Source organism: Toxotes jaculatrix, chromosome 18, assembly GCF_017976425.1.
Source record: "Toxotes jaculatrix isolate fToxJac2 chromosome 18, fToxJac2.pri, whole genome shotgun sequence".
Lineage (NCBI taxonomy): Eukaryota > Metazoa > Chordata > Actinopteri > Toxotidae > Toxotes > Toxotes jaculatrix.
The window spans coordinates 878,109-902,854 of record NC_054411.1 but is presented as its reverse complement, the minus strand read 5'-3'; the positions used below and the strand labels follow the sequence as shown (position 1 = coordinate 902,854).

The window sequence follows — 24,746 nt, the reverse complement described above, 5'->3', positions numbered from 1 at the left end:
GAAATAAAACTAAACTCAAACTAAAAACTAAACATAAACTAAACCTCTTTCTTTCGTCTCCATCAGTTTATGAAGGTCATGTGACATGATCGAAGGCTCCGGCCACTCAGTGGACCTTGCTGTGGGACTGTTTTGTTCATAAACCTGTCTCCTGTCGTTGTTTGTGCTCTTCAGACTCTATGACGGTGCGGAGAGGAAAGAAGCTCAGCATCTCCATCCAGGAACACATGGCCATTGACGTCTGCCCCGGTCCCATCAGGCCCATCCGACAGATCTCCGCGTACTTCCCCCGCCTGTCCCCCACCTCCCCCACCCCCATCTCCCCGAACCCCGCCGTGTCCCCGGTGCCCCCCTCCTCCCCTCTGGCCCTCAGCCCCGGTTCCGTGGCCTCCGGGATGGGCGGCGCTCACCTCCTGTCTCCTCTGCTGGCCCACGGCAGGCCGGGCGGGGGCGGGTCGCTGTCTCTGACCAGCAGCGTGGACACGTCGGTGGAGATCAACAGCTCCGACAGTGACGACTGCAGTGAGCCTCGCTGTTGGCATGTGTCTGTCTGTGTGTGTGTGTGTGTGTGTGTGTGTCTGTGTGTGTGTGTGTGTGTGTGTGTGTGTGTGTGTGTCTGTGTCTGTGTGTGTGTGTGTGTGTGTGTCTGTCTGTCTGTGTGTGTGTGTGTGTGTGTGTGTGTGTCTGTGTGTGTGTGTGTGTGTGTGTCTGTCTGTCTGTGTGTGTGTGTGTGTGTGTGTGTGTGTGTGTGTGTGTGTGTGTGTCTGTGTGTGTGTGTGTGTGTGTGTGTCTGTGTGTGTGTGTGTGTCTGTGTGTGTGTGTGTGTGTGTGTGTGTGTCTGTCTGTCTGTCTGTGTGTGTGTGTGTGTTACTGTACCTCTGTATGGAGATGGTCTGTAGCTGCAGGAGAAGAAGCTTCAGATTAGTTGTGTTTTTAAACCACAGCCATGAGCCTGTTTACAGCTGATCGAAGCTCTGATTCAGGAATAAAACATTAATACATTCATTCATTCATTCATTCACACTGGAGTCAGTCAGCTGTCGGCCATTCACAGACTCACTCACTCACTCATTCATTCACCACCACAAGAAGTTCCCTCAAATCACTCAAATGTGCCACTGAAGAAAAGTCTGTTCTCCCAGAGAGTTCCAGAATTATTCTTCAGGTGTTCCTCGTGAATCACATGGTTCTACTGAAGCTCTGAGGTTCTAAACAGCTTTAGGACCTCCAGAGGTGACGTCTGTTCCTTTCACTGTGACTTTAACGACCTTACACCGAGGAAAACAAGACGTTCATGTTGTCTTTTATGAAGATGTTAATGACCAACACAGAAGGATCGAATTTCCTTTTTCTGAGCAGCTGCTCATCAGAAGTGACACAAGAGTCTAATTTATCTGATCAGCCACAACACAAATGACCATTCCTCCACCGGTTTACCCAGAGTTCAGTTCATGGAAGCAGCTCATAAATAATTCATGTCTTTGTTAAAATAATACTAATAATTCAGCACACACGAGGGCTTTGAAACACCTCTGTGTGTTTTAGTGAGAATACTTCCACTCCTCGCCTGCTGAAGCTGGAGTGGATCACAGACACGGAGAGTGTTTGATGAGGCAGCGTCCTGCAGATAAAAGCTCCGGCTGCAGCTCACACATGATCCATGATGACACCTACAGATGCCTGAGGTGTGTTTGAACAGGCTTTCAGGAAACAGCATCGTTCTCCAGGAGAAGAATGATGAGCTTTCTGAGGAGTGAAGGAGAACAGAAAAATCATTGTCTTCTTACAGGGAGGACATCACTCCTTCATTCTCTCCATCATCCCTTTAGTCACAGTGAGAACAAATTGTGATGAATGAGTTTGTCTGAACGCTGGTCTCAGAGCTGCTTTTGTTTCTGACGTGTGTTCAGGCTTCTCTGTGATTCAGATCCTCTCTAAAGACTAATGAGGGGTTTTTACCATTTCATTTCCTCATTAACATGTATTTATCATCAGATTTGTCACTGGTCGGTGATTTGTTTTGTTTCTTAATAATGAGGCTTCAGATTCATCAGAGCAGGGAGAGTGTGAAGGAGGAGCAGAGCATCTGAGTTTGACAGTTTGTCTCATGTAAGTAAAACTTTGATCAAACATAAAAGACACTTTCAAGTCAAGTCAGATTTAATTATATATCACATTTCATACAACAGGAGTAAAGTCTGTGTTTAAGATAAGAGGCACATTAAAATAAGAATGTGACCAGGTGTGACCAGGTGTCTGCACATGGAGCCTGATCACGTTCATCTCCCAGCAGCTCGGACTTTTTTAGATTTTAGGAGGCAGTAAACTGTGACACAGAGCTAAGGCCTCAAACATGGCGTAAGAACCGAATGAGACATTTATACATGAATGAATGAATGAATGAATGAATGAATAGCAGCATCACCTCCACCCTTCATTTGTGACAGTGTGAAAATGAAAAATTTGATGGTGAAGCTTCAATCAGTTCTTTGCTCAGAGAGGAGAATACAATCAGGACTGTGAGTTTGTGTAATATCATTAACACTGACAGTTTTATTAGAAAGGGATCAGCCGTCTTTAAAGAGCTCTCAGCTGTGGCAGAGTCAGGCCTGGGGTGACTAAGAGTCTTTGGAGAGATTGGGAATCAGTTCGGACCGGACCTAATCGAGGGGGACACGGGGTCCGGATCAGGTCTCGCAGTGGTGCACGTCAGAACGAGTTTAGAGTCATTACCTGGATAAAATTAGCAGTCAGCTGCTTTGCTCCCTCTCTGTGAGGGTGCACAGGAGTAATCAGAGTTTGGCATGAAGTCATTTCCTCTGCAGAACAGAAGCTTTCTGGCTTCTTGGGACCAGCTACCTTAACACAGGAGACACGGGAGGTGATGACACCTGGAGAGCTGAATACCTGACGACAGAATCACCCACGATCAAAACTTCCATGTTGCTTCATACCAAGTTGCAATAACAGAACATTTTGAACAGAATCTCTCCTTTGTGCACGGATGAATCCTGCAGAGGTTTCACCCACAGGCTCAGATTTCATCACTGCTGAGCATTATTACAGTGCAGTGACACCAGGAGGACGGTGAAGCACTGCATTTGTTTGTGCAGTATGTTTTCACTGAGATGTTCCAGCAGCCAGTCTCTGCCCTGGGCTGCTGTCAGTGGGTGGAATTAGAACCATAGGCATTTGAAAAACCTGCATAAAACATCTGAGAGGAAAATACAGTATGATGTGTTCAGGTCTGCAGTGAAATCAGCAGAGAGGGGAAACAGGCTGCTGGAGCTCTGAGCTACAGAGAGACAGTCTGTTCAGCCCTGTCTCCTCAGAACTACGTCCACATGCAGGGACTCCAGCACCACAGAACTGACTCTGGTTCTGTTCACACTCTCACAGCACCTGGTTCAGGAAACATCCTGGTCTGGTTTAATACAGAAAACGTTCATCCTGTTTCTTTACATTTAAGCTGAAGCACCATCTTTCCTGAACCTTCACCACAGAGCCACTGAGGCCTGAAGCACAGATCAGCCTCTGTGGTTTAGGCAGGTTACTCACATATTTTGGATGTTAGTAATTATTCCACAGGAAGGTGCGTGAGTAAACGTACAGCAGAGAGTGAGACGTTTCCCAGTTACACATCAGACTCACTGTGGACACTGATGTGGGACAGAAGCTGATGATGTGCTGCTGTTTGAGAAATAAAATGCAAATGGTCTGAAGTGTCTGTCAGACACAGCAGCTGTGCCGCTGATTTCCATTTAATCTGATTCAGCTATGGAGCAGAAATAAGACAAAGCACTGAGAACAGAAACCTGATGGAACCATGGACAGAAGACGGACACATAAAAGGTCACAGACTGAAAGACACACAAAGCAGCTTCTGCTGCTTGTTTGATGGTAGTAGTTGTTTGACGTCTCTCTGTGGTTGTTTAGCGTCTCTCTGCAGTTACTTCCTGTGTCTTTTATATATATATATATGTATAAATATATATCTTGTAGTCGTTTTGCTTCACTTTGTGTTCACACGTTGCATTGTGGTCGTTTGTATGCCTCTTTCTACTTGTTTTTTGTGAGGCCAGTGTGAGGCCAGTGTGAGGCCAGTGTGAGGCCAGTGTGAGGCCAGTGTGAGGCCAGTGTGAGGCCAGTGTGAGGCCTGTGTGAGGCCTGTGTGAGGCCAGTGTGAGGCCAGTGTGAGGCCTGTGTGAGGCCAGTGTGAGGCCAGTGTGAGGCCAGTGTGAGGCCAGTGTGAGGCCAGTGTGAGGCCTGTGGAGGCTGCCCAGCATGAGGAGCCCCCTCAGGCCGCTGAAGCTCGATCTCTCTGCAGTTCACTGCACAGATACAGTCTGTTGTGTAAGCAGTGGTTTGTTGGTGTTTCTCAGAGCTGCTGCCTAAAATAAAGCTCTAATCCGAGTGAATCATACGTACTGTATGTTTCATCTTATATAACCACGCTGGAACACGAGCTTGTGTTTGCTTTGCGTGTCACTTGTATGAACATGTTTGTACCTTTTCACACAGTATGCACGCTCGCTCGTAACCAGCCCTGACGAATGTGTTCTCTCTCCTTTTAAGAGGATTTTCTGTGTTGACGCGTGATGTGTTGTGTTCAGATTCATGTGACAGGTGCTGCTCCGCTAAATTGGATTTCCATCCTCTGAATGCATGGTGTGCCTCCGATAGTCCTCTGTTCTCTCACATGCTTTCAATTTATTCTGACAGAGTTTGAACAATGTCATTTTTTCTGTCTACTGATGCGACCGTTGTAAATCATGTTTTTTTATGAGTTATGATAATTGTGTCTCTCTCTCTGTCTTCATGTTATTTCCCCAGCTGCTCTGGGGACTCTGGAGTTTGAGCTGCGGTACGAGCAGAGCTCCAGTGAGCTGCACTGCACCGTGCTCCGGGCCAAGGTAAGGACGCCCCGCTGGCTCCGGGAGGTTCGCTTTGTTCGGCCTGTTTTCACGTAGAAGAATCAAAAAAAGAGTTTCCAAGAAAATACATGGACACCTGAACATTAGGTCAGTGTTCACTGGACTTAGCTGTGGCTGCCGGAGACAGTGCGTCCAGACTCTTTCCTCCACCCAGACACAACAGAGCTGGAATCCACTGTCTCCAGGAAATAGCCGGATACTCACACTCAGAGCAGTTCAGCTTTAATCAATGCAGGTAGTAACAGACTGATTAAACCTCTGATGATACATAACTCACATGTAAAACAAACATATGGAAATACAGATTATTATGTAATGAAAGCCCACCCACACAGGACTAGTTTCACCTGGAGATGTCCACCTCTGATCAGAAATGAAAATCTACTTTCATCCTGTGTGAATCAGAAGAATTGGTTTTCCTTTATTATCCAGTTGCCAGGTGGAGAATTATGGAGGCTGCAGTGGAGAGTATTAATAAAATCTCTCAGGTTATTTCAGTGCAAATTCAGATTTATTGAGCTACTGAGACCTGTGACATTTTACATCCTGTACGGATTATTCCTGTGACTCGGTCGGTAAATTTCACTGAAATACAGACGTCTGTCCCATATGAATGTGGCTGAGGACGAAGCATAGTACAATACATATAAGTTACATATGATAATCTCTAGTATTGATGGCAGGTGCAGGCAGCAGCCGTACACTGGTTCAGCTTCCGCTGAGTCCGTTCGTCTCATTGACCTGTTGAGTCTCAGAGCAGGTGTTAAATGCTGGGAGGTGAGATAAGAGGCGGCAGAGCCTCAGGCTGCTGCAGGACACATGTTCTGTGGGACGACAGAAATCATCTCACTGTTCCAGTCTGTTGTCAGTCCCTCGACGCTTACGTCGGGGGACAGTTTGTGCTTTAGAGTCTTGTTTGCCATAAAGACCCTGGCGCTGGTCTCAGATCGTACCCACAGGTGGGAAAGGTTTGAGCAGCTCATTGTCCTACAGCATAAATAAGTAGCATATATCTCAGCATGCACTTGGCCTTTGGCAGAGACAAAACTGAAACCGACAGTCTGAAACCACGTCTGATGAATCCTGCCTTTGTGCCGTTTGTCCAGGTTAGCTTTGGAGTGCGTGATGTGGGAATTAAAGTGGTGCAGAGTTCACTTATTACACACAAATGAAACGGCGTGTCCAGTCCTGCTGCAGGTCTTTTCATGTGTGCCACTTCAAGCACACATGAAAAACTGGACAAGTGTCTTTTGAAGCTGCGGCGTTACCCCCCACACTGATTTAACTCCCACTAAGATCATCATGACACATCATGATGTTTCTGAGATTCGTGCCTCGCTCAAACTGCAGCTACAAGCTTTAGCACAGACTTTAAAGTGTTGTAACACCTGCAGAGGTGTCGACAACAACAGTATCACAAAGAGGAACAACAGCAGAGAAAAGCACGCTGATGGAAACAGAAGGAAATTGCTTCATTATCTCAGGAATGGGAGCTGATCTGAGCACCTGCTGTCAATGAGCTTTGCATCGTCGTTTCCTCCGCTGTTTCCTTTATTTGAGAACCTACTTGAATGTCAATTATTTCCCTCCCGGCATCGACTTGCAGTTTCAGACTGAAACAGGTGGATTGACTCAGCGCTGCCTGTTGGGAAGATGAGGATGAAGGAAAGCTCAGACTTGTTACCATCATTAAAACATGTGAACATGTGAACTGGTTGGATTTAAAGGTAAAACACATGATGTGTAGTGAAGGCTCTGACCTCTGACTCCTCTGTGAGGCTGTAATGCTCCTTAAACTTAAACTTAAACTTAACTTAAACTCTACATGAGCAACAGATTTTTGCTTCTGTTGGAGTCAGACTGTGATGTTTGACCTGAGGCTGGTGGCAGGGATTATCCTCTGTACGGTGGCCCGTGTAGGACGTGGCTCAGCGTTCAGCAGACTCAGTTGAACTTTGTTAGCCCGGCTGTGCGTAGGCTGGATTCACACTGGACATAAGGGATTTACAGCGTCCCGTCGTAAACACCTGCTGTGTAGGTTTGGTTTATAGTTCGTGCTGGATTTCACCACAGTCTGTGACACAGAGCGACAGGAGGAGGAGGAGGGTTAACCTCCTTTCAGCGATGAAGACGAGACGCTTCTGTACAGCCGGCTGATTGATGTTGTTTCCACTAACAGCCCAGACTGACCAATCACACGAGGGGTTTTCGAGGAGGTGCACTTCAGCCACGACGGCTGCTCACGTTTAGGTTCAGCTGTGCTTTTAGCCAAGTTGTTGGAATGCATACATGCTAATTTGCTAACATTTGCTGGTTAGCATGCCTGCATCTGTTGCCAGTCAAACATTCTGAAGTGAAGCTGGACTGAGCTCGAGAGCAACATTAACCTTTCACCACTTTTAATATTCACACTTAAAACTGAAGTTTTGTGATGAAGCTGCTTCGTGTTCAGAGCATTTTAAAGCTCGCTGCTTAAAACCAAAACCAAATCCAACTTTTTAGCATAGCAGAGAAAAGTAAACGCAACGGCTGAGTGGGATTTAAATATACGTTATAGTTGTGTATCTATGTGTACATGAGATTGTATTTCTCCTTGTGTAAGGTCAGAGTCTCTGTGTCTCCTCAGCCACAGTCAGTCAAAAGCTACGAAGGAAAAAAGGGGACAGAAATGAAACTGCCGTCTCTTAAATGTCAAAGCTGTTAGAAGAAATTTAGGAGCAATTTCTCATGATGATCTTTGTGTCGCACTGATGAGATCAAGAGATTCAAATCAGCTGCTTCGTTTGATCCTTTGTCCATGTGGAAAAATCATCTTTCCTGCTGTCTCCGTTAGTCTCTGCACTCCTGAATCATTTAACAGCAGGAGAGACACACTGTCCTCAGATCTGTGTGAAGAAGATCAGTGAGGATGGGAAAGGTCAGGAATCCCTGAATTCATCAGAAGCATACATGAATAAATGAGCATGTCACATTAACTACGTGACTTTTTGAACTGGATTTGGGATTTGATCGGGTCTGAAGAATACAGGTCTGACATAAAAACACCTGGGGGTGTGGAGTTAGAGAGAAGAGAACAAAACAGGCTCCAGTCTCCAACCCAGCTGTCGGACAATGCAACAAAAAAGACAAAATCTCTCGTTGTGTTGATTTGAATCTTTTCCTTCTCTGAATAAAATGAGCGATGCGTTGTTTTTCTCCTCAGGGTCTGAAGCCCATGGACTTTAACGGTTTAGCCGACCCGTACGTCAAACTGCACCTGCTGCCTGGAGCCTGTAAGGTGAGACACAACCAGACTGTCTCCAGTTCTAACTCTGTGTCAGCACTCTGACTGAGAATCTCCACAGACACTGAGTGTGGAGCTGCTGAAATGATAAATGGAAATCAATATTTATCAATATGTCTGTCTGTGTGTGTCTGTGTGTGTCTGTGTGTGTGTCCTTCAGGCCAATAAGCTGAAAACAAAGACGATCCGTAACTCTTTGAATCCAGTGTGGAATGAAACTCTTACCTACGTCGGGATCACAGAGGAGGACATGCACAGGAAGACGCTCAGGTGTGTGTCATGGGACATGTTGACATTCAGATGTGAAGCTCAGGTGTCAGAGCAGAAACCTGCTGTGTGAAAACAGGGTTCCCTCCCTGTTCTGTCTGTAAACACAAACACAACAAACAACCATCAGCTCCAATCAAAGTGCAAGATAATCACAAGTGTTGTGGAGAAATCTGCTCTTTTCTCAATGAAGTCTGGTGTGGTTTTCTCCACGCTGCAGCCAGGAATGCTTTAAAAGCAGCTCAGTACATGTCGATGTGTTTTCCATCCTTTATTGATGAATGAATGAGTCTCCCATTGAAGGCACAGAGGGGGTGACCGGAGGAGCGTATCTGTAATCAGAAGAGGTGTGAAATAACAGAGCGGAAAGCCTTTAATTACCCAGGTCAGGAGCAAAACGTTTAATCTCAACTAAACATGCAGCAAAGCCAGCGTGTAATTGTGAAGGAACCTCGGAGGGACATCTGAAACAGAGAGCGTGTGTCTGGGAACACACCATCTCTGAGAAGGATGTTAATCAGCAACAGTTTCTCTGGAAGTGAAAACCACTTGAATCCAGAATCAGGTCTCTCAGAGTTTATTTATTCAACCAAAGTGCTTCACAGAGACGTGAGATTCTGAGCTCTGGCTCCTGCGTTTATTTCTCGTAGACTGAAACTGAAATGCAGCTGTTGAATAAGCTCCAGCTCCTTCAGAGAGCTGCAGCCAGAGTTAGATTTTTAAATCCTTCCTATTGTTTGCCCCCCTCCCCCCCAGCTCAGTGTTTCCTCTCTGTTTACCTCCTCATTTAAAAGCTGTTTGCTTCTGCTTTAATCTGAATCTCCCGACCGTGTTGTCAGTGTTTTAAAGCGTCTGTCTCTGGTGAGCTGCAGCTCTGCACTTCCTCTCCAAACACAACCTGATTCTCCTGATTTGGTTTGTTGAAAAGCAGAAATGGATTTTTCCTCCTGGATTCAGGATGCGTGGTCACTCCTGACACCGAACTTATTCTAACCGTCACCCACAACCAAGTCTCAACTGTTAAACAATCTCTATCTAAAAATGTCCTGAAATGTCTTTATACGTCCCAACTTTCAATAACTGCTGAGTAAAATTCACATTTCTCCAAAACGTCCTAACTTTCTAAAAATGTCCTCGCCTCAAACAAATATCTCCACTTTCATGTAACCTTTCAAAAACTAAGCTCATTTCCCCTCACCTTTTAAAAATGCTATGCTTTTAAAATGTCCTCACTTTGCAGAAGTGTCCCTCATTTTACAAAAATAAAAGCTCCTCCAAAAAACTGATCTCATTTTCCAGAAGTGTACACGCATCTCAAAATGCTCTCACCTTCCAGAAATCTTCCCACGAACCGAAAAACGTCCTCACTTTCCAAAACACTCTCAGTGTCCAGAACCCAAGAAGAACACGCTGACACACTGTTCTGAGCAGACGACAGGAGACCACGTCCAGGAAAAGGCCCACTGAGAGAGTCCAGCCGTGTCCGTGGACATCGACGAAGTATCTGTGAGCGAATGTCAGAGCTGGAGGAGGAGAGGTGTGTCAGGACTCTGCAGGTTTCTCTGATCCAATGTCCTGAACACAATCTGACATTTATTCACACCGATGACCTTTTCTGCGCTGAGAGCTCCTCTGCAGAGCGGCGAGAAGGATTTCCTTCATCTCCTGCTGCTGCTGTCAAAGGCGTTATATCGATTTGTGAGGAAAAGTCCGAGTCACTGGTGGAAATCCCAGAGGAAGCTCCGTCCTCATTATCTCCTGTTTCTGTTTTTGCTGAAGTCTAACAGGTTTAACAGGTCGGGGTCCTCTGTCCTGTAGAGATTCACTTGTTTCCTGCCCTCAGGGAAAATCAGACTCAGTTCTTAAGTCCTGTTTCCTCTCTCCTCTCCTGTCTCCTCTCCTGTCTCCTGTCTCCTCTCCTGTGAGCAGGTTGACTGTGTGTGACGAGGATAAGTTGACTCATAATGAGTTGATCGGAGAGTCCCGGGTGCCTCTGAAACGTGTGAAACCCGACCAGACCAAACATTTCCACACCTGCCTGGAGCATCCGCCTCCGGTAACGCACCAGCCGTGTTTGCTGTTCCAGTGTTGTGTAGCGTCACACACACAAGAGACAGAGAACTTAACAACGATGGACTGTGTCTGGAGGAATCATGTGATTGGTCCAAAAAACAGGAAGTTTGGGCAAAGATGAAAATAAGTTTAGTGTCATAAGTTATACCTTCAGTTATTAATGTTATTCAGCGCACCACACATTTAATACACGTTTAATTTTATCTCTTCAACACCTTTTTCCTTTATTTACTTATTTTTTCCTTTATATACAAGCTGCGCTGCACTAATCAAGTTCCAGCTGTAAAACAACAGAATGTGTTTAGTAAAAGTTCTTAAACTTTTCCATTTCAGAGCCGCACACACACACGGATGCACACGCATGTTTTTCTGTAAACTTTCTTTCAGAAAGAAACCGAGTCCCATCTTACCTCCCTCTGCTCTGTCCGTCCTACGTCTGTCTCTCCTTCATCCAGATCCCTTCTCCCACTGCCATGGGCGAAGCTCTGCGAGGAATATCCTGCTACTTAAGAGAGGTAGGAGTCCATCCGTCCGTCCATCCGTCCATCTGTCCATCCGTCTGTCTATAAGCGCAGGTTTGATGCTGCTCTCAGAGTAAACACTGATCAGTCAGATGTGGTGACACCAGACAAAAGGTCATGGGAGGAGTCACCAAAATCAACAGGTTTGTCCTTCGTGAGAGTGACAGTTCACATGACCCTCTGCTCTGCAGGTGTAAGGTCACTTCTTTGTGGATTTATGGGTCTGTGAACCAGGTCTGAGCTTTGGAAGCCGCTGGATTGATGTTTGAATTGATTTGAATGGATTCAGTGCCAAGAGAGTGAAGTCAGGTTGATTTAAATGGCAGCAGATCCCAGCAGAAGCTCTCAGAACGCCAGCGTTCCTTCAGGAGCAGCATCAAATGTGGTCTAATCACACTGAGCAGACCTTTGCTCACGCTGGCTTGTTGACTCTGGGTGGCAGGTGAGGCTCAGGTGTGACTGACAGATGTGCCAGGGCCCTGCAGCTGGAACAGCGAATGCATGTGAACCATTCCTCCTTATTTTTAATGTTATTAGTTTCATCTGTGTTTTCATATTATTAGTTAAACATCATTAACAGCTTCACCTCATCATTAATGTTACTAATTACACAACTAATTATCGATAGTACTCGGAATATCCCCTTAGTATTACTAGTTACATTTCATTATTAATGGTTTTAATTACTTCTCGGCGTCAGAGTTATTAGTTATACCTTATCTTTCATTTATTCAAGTATTAATGCTAGTTTCATTTTATTCTGAATATTTAAGGTTGTTAATTACAGCTCATTATTAATGTTACTAGTTACACCTCATTATTATTGAATCACTCCTGATCATAACTGTTGTCATGGCAAATAAATCTCCACTGTATGAGCCCTCATGAACTGATGAAGTCAGTGACCTGAGCAGAGAGACAGAGACTGACTGGGAGTCACAGGATTGTCCCCAGTGCTGATGAGAGACTGGAGGAATTTATTTTTCTGGATATTTCTTCTTCCATTCATGTGAGTCAGGAAACGCATGGAGATGTTTATTCAGTCAGCTGCTCTTTGATCCGCACTAATTAGAAACAGTTAAACAAGAGGAGATTTAATGTGCATAATAATGTAAATAATAATAATAATGTCATGAAGGTTTGACCTCAAGTTAGAAATCAGAAACGTAGGAGCAGATTCTCACAGTGTGCTGCTACGAGCCAACGAGCCCACGCTACAAACCATCCAAAGAAATGGAAACAGCATCAAAACGCGACATGAAGCTCAACACAGTTTGAAACAAGGACCAGAACTACGACCAAAGCACTGACACAGACTGAAATCCAGATTTCATGAAGCCCATCTCACACAGTCTGACACACACCTGCAGGATCACTGTCCCTCTCACCCTGAGACCAGAGTCAGGTTTAAACCCAGGTCTACCTGCAGTCAGGCAGCAGGGCTCAGCCTTTTCACTGCTCTCTGCAGCTGCAGCGTAAACAGGGAAGGTCACTAATTCCATTTTTCCCAGGCACAGTGGATGGAAATGTGATTTCACCTGTGCACGCCCCATGACGGTGAAGTAATTCAGTGAGGGACCGTGGTAATCCAGGGACAGGCCTCGCAATGTCACGGCAGCCGGGACTTAATGTGGCCTCTGTGATCCAGATGTGGTCCCCGTGTGTGGACGCGTCGTGACATTCTGTGCTTCTCTGCTTGTCATTAAATCGCATTAGAATTAGAATTAAAGGCGACAATGAAAATCTCCAGCTCCACTGTTTCAGAAACTATTAAAACACCTCAGTGATCCTTCATCACCCTCAGCACACACACACACACACACACACACACACCGTCCTGCTGCCACAAACACTCACTACAGCACCAAAAGTGGATTAATCCGCTGCTGAAAATAGTCCCCGACAGAGTCGCTGCTTCCTCCTGTTGGTCAGTGACAGCTGGAGGAGAAAGAGAGTTGGAGAGTTTGTGAATGGAGATGGAACGACAGATTATGACTCACCTCGAGGAGTTTCAACCCAAAAAGGGCTCCAGACGATCTGTGGGGAACAGAAAAGAACACAGAGGAGGACGTTTCCTGTCCTGAGCAGTGTCATGTCATGTAGCTGAGCTTCCTTCAAACTTTTAGAACTTTATTTGAAAGGCTGGTGGAGATTTTAAAGCTTCAGACGATGTAAGATAGACAGAAAAGAGAAGAAGAAGATGCCCGAGGCCTGGAGAAGCTTAAGAAACCTGTCAGTCTGGATTTGAATATTTCAGTCAAGCTGATGACGCTTCAGTGAATTGGTGAAACGAGAAGATAATACAACCAAGCATTAGGACTACGGCTGTGAAAAAACTTCATGAAAAACAGATCATGAGAATACATTAACATTTTGAGAAAAAAGTTGTACAGTTGAAAGCAAAGAGTCCGTGTGTGTGTTGGCAGAAGAAGAAGAAGTCGTGTTATTAAAGCAAAAAGCAGCCTGTCAGCTGATCTGCATCGGGATAAGATCGATGTTTTTAATCAAACTTTAAGTGTCTGCAGCAGGAACCATACAAGAAAATATGAAAAGCATTTAGCAAAAATCCTAATATACAACTTTCTTTGGTTCCCAAATACCATATGGGTCAGAAAATACATAATATTATGATTTTCCATTTCAAATATAATTTAATTCTTATAATATTGTCTCTTGATTAAACTACAATTTCACTCTAATGACATTTTGTAATTTTCCTTAAAATATTATGACTTTATTCTGGAAGTCTGTGATTTCCAGTTTTCCAACATTGGCTCCAGTTCTCCACTGAAACATAGAGAATTTACAGAATGCAAAAATAGAAACCAAGTTATATTAAATATGAATATAAACCAACTCAAATCCATGCTGAGCACAGTCACTGTTTTCTGTTAAGAAAGCAAGAGGCAGATTTCATTGCTGAAAATATATTTAGGTTGGAGTGTCCCTTTAACGTGGGTAAAACTTGTTTAAAAGGTTTCATCTTTTTTCAGACCCATTGCTCTTCTGTCTACATCACAGGTCATGCATGCAGCTGGAGGATTTAAGGTCCTGCAAACCCCACACTGCAGGTCTGTTTTTCAATTTCTGGAGGTCACGCTGAAGCTGTGATGATGGTTTACGATGGATTAGGTGGAAACTCACTGACCTCAGGGTTCAAATAACGGAAGGAGATTTAGCACAGCTGGCACTTTGATGAGTGACAGAACGTGTCATGTTATTTGGCAGAATTATCAGAGGTGCTTTGTTTTGTTCGATTGTTCAGGGAAAGAAGTGTGGACACGAATGCAGCATCGTTAACGTTAACGGGGCTCAACACTTCCAGTACACGAGCAGTGAAAAGCTGAAAAGGAATCACGGGCAAATTGATCCATAAAAAATTCATCAAGGTCAGTGTCAGACAGATGCACAAAGGGCTGTGCAGTCTCTCTAGCTAGCACTGGCTGCCAGAAACAGGTGCTGTGTGACTGGCAAAGATGAGCGGTTGAGGGCTTTTTATTTTTCTTTAGTGTGTGGCCTAAACGTCTTTTCTTTGACAAGTCATTTGTCCGTTTTGTGGACGGTCGCAGGAAGCCTTATTTTACTTTGAGCAGAAAATATGAAGAAAAAGAAGAATATGGTGCAGCAGACAGCTGAGAGACGAGAACAGCCTGGTCCAACTGTTTGTTTTATGTCCATCACAGCACAGTCCAGGCTATAGTCACTTACTGTATGTATAAATATAAAATCCTACTAAAATGATGTTCAGAGAACTGAGACCACCAGATGACCAGCTGTCTGGGCATGTTTTATACAAACCAGGAGATATTGTGCATGAATAAGAGAGGACCAGATTAATTTAACCATGATAACAGTTTGTACAGTACAGTGCAGTGCAGTGCAGTGCAGTACGGTACAGTACAGTACAGTGCAGTGCAGTGCAGTGCAGTACGGTACAGTACAGTGCAGCTCCCAGGCTGGTCTGATTCTCAGCTGAGATCCAGCCTTTATTGCTAAGCTAAGCTAAGCTAAGCTAAGCTAAGCTAAGCTAAGCTAACCACATCCTGATCACATTGAACACAGTGTGATTGATCTGTGTTGATCTGGATTAAACTGGACTCTGTGTAAACCGTGCTGTATACTGAGTGTCTGAGTCTGTTTTCAGATCTTCAGTTTTACTGCCTGTGATTCTCACAGGGATCTTCTGTTCTCATCACTTCAGACTTCCTCTGCTCTCTGTGGGCAGATAATAGTGGCAGAGTGGAGGGAAACCTATTATCTGAATTAGTCCTTATTACATGCTCTCTAACTGGGATCATTACCAGTGAATTAAACCATCATGACATCAAACTACTTCTGAAAGTCCTGGAGCTCTTAAGGTGGAGGTTAGAAAAAAGAACGTCCTCGTCTTCATCTGCCTGAAACTCAGCACTGGATTGCATTTTCTGTTATTAGTCTGTCACTTCCATTTACCAAACTACACCTCAGCATGTCCACAGGGACAACTAATGGACCTGTGTCTGCGTTTATTCCTGGCTCGTTGTTGATTTGTGATCTATTAATATACTCAGTGTGGTATACAGCATCATTTTTCACTGTGAAATGTCTCGTCCCGGCTGATGCTCTGGAGATAAAACATCCGTCTCAGTGAATCATTTAGTCTCACATACTCACATTTTCTCCTCAAACAACAAAGGTCTCAGCCACTCGAGTGACATGATTCCACTCAGGCACATTTTTTGAAATGAATGTCAAACCTCAGCCAGACTGAATCTGTTGCATCATGGTTAATCACAGCCTGGGTCTTATCTTTCGTCTGACTGCTCGTGTCTCTGACCTGTCTGACTGATTGATGCCACTTGTTCCCAGATCTCAGGGATCAACTCGGTGAGAACATGTTGTTATTATTCGACTACACAATATGAGACTAAACAAAATGAGACTAATAAAACAGAATTATGCTGTTTGGGAAACATTTCACTCCAACAGCAGCCGATCACGTTTGTTGGACCAGACTTAGAGTCTTGACTTAGGACTTTGGTCTCAGTTTAGCTTATTGGTCTGGACTTCGGTCTCGATGGGTCTTGATTTAAGTCCTGATCTCTTGATCTTGGATCTTGTTGGTATCGACTTGGACTTCTTGGTCTCGATGTGGGACTTGAAGACTGGGCACAGGATTCACAGATCCCTGCTTCCCTTTGTCTTTCCAGGAAACACCTGCGGTGTGAATGAAGCGTGTCTGTGTCATCTCTTTCTGTCCATTTGTCCACCAGGTGCTCCAAAGCTGAGTCCATCGCCCACAGTGTGCTGTCCCTGGTGCTTTGCCTTTGTCCCCGTTTGAGACTTCGGTGTCCAATCAGTCCGTTTTAAAGCTTTGTTTAGATTCATGCCGTGTGCATGACGCGGGCAGCGCTAAGCTTCTTGTTGGTTTTTCGGTGTCTGCTGTGTTTTTTGACCCAGCGTGAGCTCATTAGACGCCTGCCTTCACCTCAGCAGCCATACAGGTGTTTTATCAAAGACGGGGGCAGAGGAGGTCTTTTATTGTCTGTGAAATCCGTCTCACCGTGGTGACAAACAGGAGCTTTACTTAATGACTCACCCTCTTTTGTTTGTGTGTGCAGGCTGATCTGAGAGCAGCCGGCTGAACAACACAAACCTGAAAACAAACAGCAGCTCAGGCTGACAGGGTGTTGCTCTGTTTGTTACTGTGGGATCAGAGGACGACGCCGTCATTGGTCCTTTTTCGCTCTGTCTCTGCTGATGTGATGTATATGAGGCAGTTTGCTTGATTAGAAATCTGTTGCTGGTTTTCAGCCTGAGCAGATGCAGCATAAATGAACGTATTTTTCACCCTTTAAAATAAAGTCTAATAAAACAAACTGACAGTAGCACAAAATATATCTAATTAGCTGCCTCAGTCCAAAAACATCTTCACTTATTGGCCTTCACAGTTTTTCTAATTAGCATTTTATGCTCATTCTGCAGTTAATAAAAAAATGAATAAACACATTTATTATTTATCACTTGTGCAACTGTGTCAGAGTGAGAACAACAAAAAAAACAAAAAACAATTGCAAACGCTATTTCATGTTTATATTCCTCAACAGAGACCTGATCATTTTATCATCAGTTTAAGAAATTGATGGTAATTTCCAAAATAAAATACTTCCACTTCCTGCTGAGCAGCAAACCGCAGCCAGACTCAGTCTGAGAGCAGCTGCTAAACATGGTGCAGCATTTAGCAAAGAGCCAGATGTTTCCCTCAGGAGCTGGTGGAGACCAAACACAGAGCTAAAACACTGGACTTAGATTAACTCATCAGTTAATCAATTAGTTGATTGTCAGAAAACTTGAGCAATAATTCTGGTAATCGATAAATAGTTTCTCAGGTTCAGTTTGTGAGGGCTGGCAGTTCAGTCCTCTGGTCTCAGCATCAGGTGAACATGCTGTAAGCTCAGCTTGCTTTAGGTGCTGTCACTCACGTCCTGCGACGTCAGCTGTCAGTTAAACCAGAAATCCGGACAATCTCTGCAACTCAACCCTTTACTCTTTCACTTCAAACGTCCCCGTAAAACATGAGGACAAGCTCTCGCTCTGATGGAGTGCCTGCGCACCCGCTGTCCATCAGCCGCTCACCTGGAACATGAACCTGCAGCCTGATGGCATTTCCTCCAGCGGGGGAACATGCTTATTGAAGTGTGGATTGAAGCAGATATCCAGTGCTGGACTGACCATCAGAGTTTGGCTTTGTAAATGCTGCTGAGCTGAAATCTAATTCAGCGCAGGGTTCAGCTACAAAGCGCCTCACCCACCAATTGGAAGTAGGCGGGAGAGAGATCCAGCCAAGCTTTGCTGACTCCCGCTAAAAGCCATCGATCTGCTTATTTTCTGACCTTTTTTTCTTTTTTTAGCTGCAGTGCTGTTGTGAAGGATGGTGGGAAGCAGGCTCTCTGGAGCTGAATACTAACTGAATTTAAGAAGCACTTAGTACGAATGACTGGAATAAAAATTTCAGCCTTTTTCTTCAGTTCAAACAGATCAGAGCTAAAACCTTTGGGTCTGTTTCAGGGCAGAAGGAAAGGTCAGAGGGTGAGGGAGGAGGGGTTGATCGAAGTGAGAGGTGCAGGTGGTAAACTGAGCTCACACACTCGGTTTGTAATGACGATTGGTGGCGTGATGGAGTGAGCCAGTGGAATCTAATGGAGACAGGAAACCTCACCACAGGAGGGGGGAGAAAGAGAGAGTGTGGGTGAGACAAAGATGGAGGATTAAACCATCGATCCTCTCACTCTCTGCTGTGTCAAGACCAGAAAGATCACATTAGATACCTGCAGTGAGACGAGTTTTAATGAGCGCCATCGGAGGTGGAGGTGGTGGTGTTTGACCTTCTCTTCTTGCCTTGTTGCTCTTATGATCGCCTCTTTGTGGAAACTTCTGGGGATCAAATTAAATTTCCAGCTCATCAGTAGAAAACTGGATTATAGCGCGACTCAAAAGGCTCAACTCCCAACAACGTCTGGTTTATTTTCAGACGAAGCTAAAAGCAGACATAATACCTGCATTATCCAATCATGGCTGACACTTTGAGTCATGCCTCTCAGCTCCACCTGTGGCCTCACACTGTCACAGTAACACAGAAACTGGATGATGGATTACCACCTCAGCACGTCTAACCTGCTCTTCCTCCTGTAGTTGTTTAAAACTTGTTTCAGACTCGTAACAGCTGAGACACACTGAATTAGCTGCGTGCTAATGTTAGCATCCTTTGTTCAGATGAATCCACAGTCACACTGTGACTGAACTAATCTGACCCAGCTGATTTAACTAACTGTGCTGAAGTATCCACGCTAAAGATCACTGATGAAACGAACTGACGAATCCAATCAAACTAGTTTGAACAAGCAAATCTGACTAAAAATAATCTGACTAATCTAACTTTGTCCACAGTGGGAGAACGAGCAGCTGCACAGCCTGGAGGAGAGAGGTCGTCTTCTTCTCTCCCTTCAGTTTTTGGAGGATAAAAATGCAGAGGGGGGAGGAGGAGGAGGAGGAGGTGAAGGCCGTCGCAGCGGGGGTCTCCGCGTGGGCGTGAAGCGCTGCGCCCACCTGGCAGCCATGGACGTCAACGGATTCTCCGACCCCTACGTCAAAATGTAAGAACACGTTCTGACATGTTACAGGATGATTCAGTCCCACGGCAGCTACACTGGACTCGGCGCGTTTCTACTTTAGTAAAAGTATTTAAGTATAGTCAGGAAAAAACACTGTTTAAAACAGGTCAGTGTTCCTTTAAACACCAGACCAGGCCCAGTCACTGTGGTCTGATCTGATCTGCCTGTGTCTTTTGACTACTTACCAAAAAATTATAACATCATCAAGCAGTCCTTAACTGCTGAAATGCAAACTTTAGTGTTTGGACTGGTAAGTACATTCACACCCTCCCTGCACCTCGCCAAATACAGGGCCTCAGGATTAACGAGACAAGTAAAAGCTGGAGTTTTGTCAGCTTATTAACTTCACTGATCAGTGATGCAACTGTTGTTAAAGAGGCCCCATCTGTTCCCCAGCCGGAAGAATAATCAGCGAGGAAAAGGAAACGGTGCGAGCGGCGTCTCGTCTTGGCTCGGCTCTGTCAGAAGGAAACACCGGGGGCCAGAGTCGGGGATTTGAGGCTTCTCTTTGCTTTTGTTTCCTCCGGTGCTCGGGGGACACTCGGTGTGGAGAGGAGGGGGGTTTTCTGTCGCATGCAGTCAGAATACAAACTGAGTCTGAGAACATGAAGGCGACTGACAGCTAAGGGGGCGAGTGATCTCGCAGAGATTTACCAGTTTTAGAAATGACTTCCAGACTATCAGCACACTGAGTCACGGCTCGCTCTCAGCCCACATACTGGTTTAAAACCAGACCAGGTCCGGTCAGTGTCGTCCACCTGCTCCTCTCTGAACCAAATCTCATCACAGTCCATCCAGTAGCTGACGAGACTTTTCAATAAAAAACCAAAAGAAGGAGTCAGTAGGATTCATCTCCTGGGACCATGAACGTCTCACAGAATTTCAGTCAGTCCATCTGATAGTTGTTGAGACATTTGGATTTGGTTGGACAAAGACATTTAGACGTCACGGATTGTGAATACTGATCTTAGATTTTAAATCAGTAATAAGTTATCTGTCAGTCAGACAGATAATAAGATGAGTTTTCATCCAGTGTGCGCACACCTCCACCCACCGTTACACAAATATTAGAATCTAGTTCATTAAGATGAACAGTTTGTGTGCTGTGGCTTTAAACCACAGAAGAAGAGATGAGGTGATTCAAAGAGCCGCAGTCGAAGCTCAGACGATGGAAATGTGATGGAAATCTGACATTTCTGTTAGTTTGATGTGCTAATGTGAAGGTTTGTTTTCATCCCTTCATTTAGCATTAAAGCTGTCACACAGAGTGAAATGTGGCCACAGAATCAGCCTCTGACTGAATAAACCACCTGTGAGGTGGAGGTTTGTGCAGCAGCCACAACAGAAAATGAACAGGTGGAATATTCCAGCAGGAAGCTCAGGGCTTCTTAATTTCCTGCACAGCTTCCCAGACGGATGACAGGGTCCAGGGGCCCCTGATGTAACCGGGCCCCAGCCGTCTTTTCTCTTCCTGTTAGCCTGCAGCAGTCTGCAGAGGAGTGACGGTGATGAAGAGGCAGCAGCCGAGCGTGGCCTCGCCTTTATTATTTCCTCGTGTCATCTGTTAAAATAACTGGTCAGAACCAATTACAGCACAGCTCTGTTTGGTGAAGTGACTCTGAAGATGATGTGTTGAGCTCCGGCTTCCCCATCCTGCTCTCTGCCAAGTGTGAATCACTGAGCCGACTGTGTGTGAGCTGCACTGGAAAACTGACTCACTGTGATTAATTATTAATTACTGCTTCATTAATGATGATTTTCACGATTTCATCAGACTGCGGTATGAAAATAATCCTGCAGAGAGCAAATGTCTGCTCCGAATACTCCTAATGAAGCACAGTGCGTCAGCCATGCTGCCTCAGAGAGCAGAATAAGAAGAACACTGAGGAGGAGAAAACGTGTGCTCAGAGCAGGAAGGAGAAGAATCCAAGTTATTAAACATGAATGTGGAAAATTAGATATGAAATATGAAGCCATGCAGGGCAAACTGTGAAGCTGGACACTGTAAAGCTTCACTGTTTGTCTGTAAAACGTCAGTAAGTCATTAAAAAGATCATTTTTCTGATTGAGAATCTGGAACCAGAGGATGATGTTTTTTTATAAGCGACTTCATTAATTATCAAAGTTCCTAATTCACTTCCTGTTTCCTTTTGGGTCAAAACATTGTGCATCTTCTCCACTTCTGTAATGTAATAACCAACAGACTCACATCAGACAGCGATGGCCATCTCTGATTGGGTATCATCCTCACGCACCGTCGTGACAGGTTTAGATTTCACTACCTGAACGTGGCGGCGGCAGGTGGAACACGTGGAACATGTGGAACACAGACAGTTCATGTCCAGCTCCATCACATGATTCAACTCTGCTCTAAAAACCTGTTTACTCAGAACGAACTTTGTTTTGTTCGCTGTGCTGTTCTTGTTGTTTCTTTGTGACTTGCTTGTTTTTGTTTTTTCCCCAGTTTATTTAGTTCAGAGCCATCAAATCATTCTTCTTCTTCTTTTCCTACCCCTAACATCTGCCGTTACATCAGCACTGACGAGCTTCACTCAGCATGAATGAATGAATGAATGTGCTTCTCCCCCCTTTTCTTCCTGTGCTGGCAGATACCTGAAGCCCGACATACAGAAGAAATCCAAGCACAAAACAGCCGTGATGAAAAAAACCCTCAACCCGGAATTCAATGAGGTGAGGCCCCCGGCAGGTGCGAGTCCGACCTGAGCTCCACGTCAGCTCCACTGTCACACGGGCAGCGCTCAGGAAGCCTTTCCAGTGTTTCTCCCACACAAAGGATCAGGATATTTTAAAGAGCTGTCAGAGAGATGATGCTTTCACTCATCCAGCCTTCAAAGACTTGATGCCGTGAACGTGTCAGTTCATCTGTCAGTTCGTCTGTCAGTCACTTTTCCTCATTTACCTGAAGGAAAAGCCACTTTAAGACAAACAGAGCTTTAGTTTTGCGTCGCTGCTGCTCGCTCCGACCTGTCTGACATGTTTTAAATCTGTTTCACTGCAGGAGTTTTTCTATGAGATCTCTCTGGCGGAACTGGCCAACAAGACGCTGGAGGTGACGGTGTGGGACTACGACCTGGGACGCTCCAACGACTTCATAGGTGAGGAACTGGGGCTCGTTGTGATCGCTGACCCTCGCAGTGAGTTTCACTTTGAACCTAACACTGTGAGACAAAACCCAGCAGAAGCTCTCTCCTCTGCCGTGTGGCCTTTCTGGAAAATTCTCAAGAATCAGTTTTATGATTGATGAGAAAGCGTCAGAGTAAATAATCAGAGTAAAGTGGAAACAGGTCAGTGTGGGGAGTTTCTGACAGGACTCAGCTGTGAAACTGCTGCAGCTGTAAATATTAATGAATGTAACACATTCTGCTCATTAGAGCTGGCAGAGATGTTGGGGGGGGGGGGGGGGGGGTCTGCGTATTACTGCATATTTATCTCTCTGAGCATCTGTGTTACTGATCTGATTCACTCTCTGCTTTATGTTTGATAATTAGGTATTAAATTCATTGTTGTTAAATATGGAAACAAAAGTGCTTCAGGTTGTTAGTATCACCTGAAGACCACAGCTCCAACACCTGCATCCCCATGGACGGGCAGACAGACAGACAGGCAGACAGACAGACAGACAGACAGACAGACAGACAGACAGACAGGCAGGCAGGCAGGCAGACAGACAGACAGACAGACAGACAGACAGACAGGCAGACAGACAGACAGACAGACAGACAGACAGACAGGCAGGCAGGCAGGCAGACAGACAGACAGGCAGACAGACAGACAGGCAGGCAGACAGACAGACAGACAGACAGACAGACAGACAGGCAGGCAGGCAGGCAGACAGACAGACAGACAGACAGACAGGCAGACAGACAGGCAGGCAGGCAGACAGACAGGCAGGCAGACAGACAGACAGACAGACAGACAGACAGGCAGGCAGGCAGACAGACAGGCAGACAGACAGACAGACAGGCAGACAGACAGGCAGGCAGGCAGGCAGACAGACAGGCAGACAGACAGACAGGCAGACAGACAGGCAGGCAGGCAGAGGGTGACTACATAGACTAAAGTATAAAAATAAATATAAATAAAAGAACGAGATAGAAACTAAACACCGACTGTGCTGAATATCCTCTGTACACTGTGGTAATACGATCTATGTCTCAGGTGGAGACACAGAGCCACACAAACCTTGAAAGAGCAAATTAAGCCTCTGGGGGCTTATATTACTTTATTTAAGCAAGTAAACAAAGTAATGGACACTGGAGTTTAAAAGTGCACTCACTCCTGACTCGTGTTGTTTGCTGCTGGTCTTTAGGTGGCGTTTGTCTGAGCTGCCACTCCCAGGGGGACGCCCTCCGTCACTGGATGGACTGCCTGAAGAACAAGGGCCGCAGGGTGGAGCGGTGGCACATCCTGACCAATGAGCTGCCACGAACCCTCAGCCACGACTAACCCCCCCCACCGCATCCTCCACGCATGCAGACCGTCGCTGTCAGGGATCACACCGGTCCTCTGGTTTCTTACTGGGACAGACTCGAGCAACTTCACCACAGGAATCCGCAGTAATTGAGAGGAAAGGTGTATTATAATCAGAGCCACCGTGAAGGCTGGAGAGCAGAGCCAAGCTGGTGCTGTGCCTTCATTATTCAACAGTGAGTCATTCAGAAGAAGAAGCTCCATCAACACTGTCAACATCACACCTGCACATACAAACACACATAAAGAGTTAGACCTGTACAGGTGTGAGGGGTAGAACTCACAGAAGATGAAACAGAAATCTGGATCCACGTGACTTGCATGCTTTTTTCTGCATAGTTCTTTGTTACTCATGTGTCCTGTGTTCCCAAACAGCGCCCCCTGTCTGTGCACATACCAGTCAGAGCTGCAGCTGAAAAACCCAGATGGTGGTTTAATAATACATACTTCTGTTCTGAATGATGATGATGAAGATGGTCGCTGGAAATGACTTCTCTCTGTGCTGTTTTTTATACTTATACCTTTTATTATTTTACATTTTCATACAAATTAGCATGTTAGTGTTTTTGGGTTGTATAAAAAGAGCACGGAGATGTGTTATTTCTGGCCTCCTGGACAGGAAATACAGTCTCAGCATGTGAAACAGGTTAGCAGCGCAGTAAGTGCTGTTAAACCTTCCAGGGTTTTCAGACGTTGTGGGATATTTATCTCTGAGAAACGGATCAATCTTCAGAATACAGGAGAAGCACAAACTGAGACTGAAGTCAATCACTTCATTTTAAACATATTTGCATGAAGCAGTCATGTTATCGTCCTGTGCTGACACTAACACATAACAGCATGAGACTCATCACGCATGAATCTCGACTCACATCCGTTTACACATCAGCTCAGTTCAAACTGCTGTATTAAGTGTAGTATTGCCAAAGCATGTTGTACAAAGTTTACATGTGAGTATGATTCAGAATGTAAGACACTACATGTTCTTCTTGGATGAAGCATGAACACGTGTGTGTTGCACCTTGGC

General features: G+C 45.2%; 1 protein-coding gene across 1 annotated transcript; it reads left to right on the top strand.

Annotated features, from left to right (window-relative positions):
• Window positions 1-179: 179 nt before the first annotated feature.
• doc2a (double C2-like domains, alpha) lies at window positions 180-23,915 on the top strand. Its single transcript, XM_041061618.1, has 10 exons — window positions 180-522; window positions 4,834-4,913; window positions 8,137-8,211; window positions 8,378-8,487; window positions 10,414-10,540; window positions 11,013-11,072; window positions 19,005-19,210; window positions 21,838-21,919; window positions 22,248-22,344; window positions 23,559-23,915. The coding sequence occupies exons 1-10, from the start codon at window positions 180-182 to the stop codon at window positions 23,693-23,695; spliced, it is 1,317 nt and encodes a 438-aa protein (XP_040917552.1). The 3' UTR covers window positions 23,696-23,915.
• Window positions 23,916-24,746: the final 831 nt, after the last annotated feature.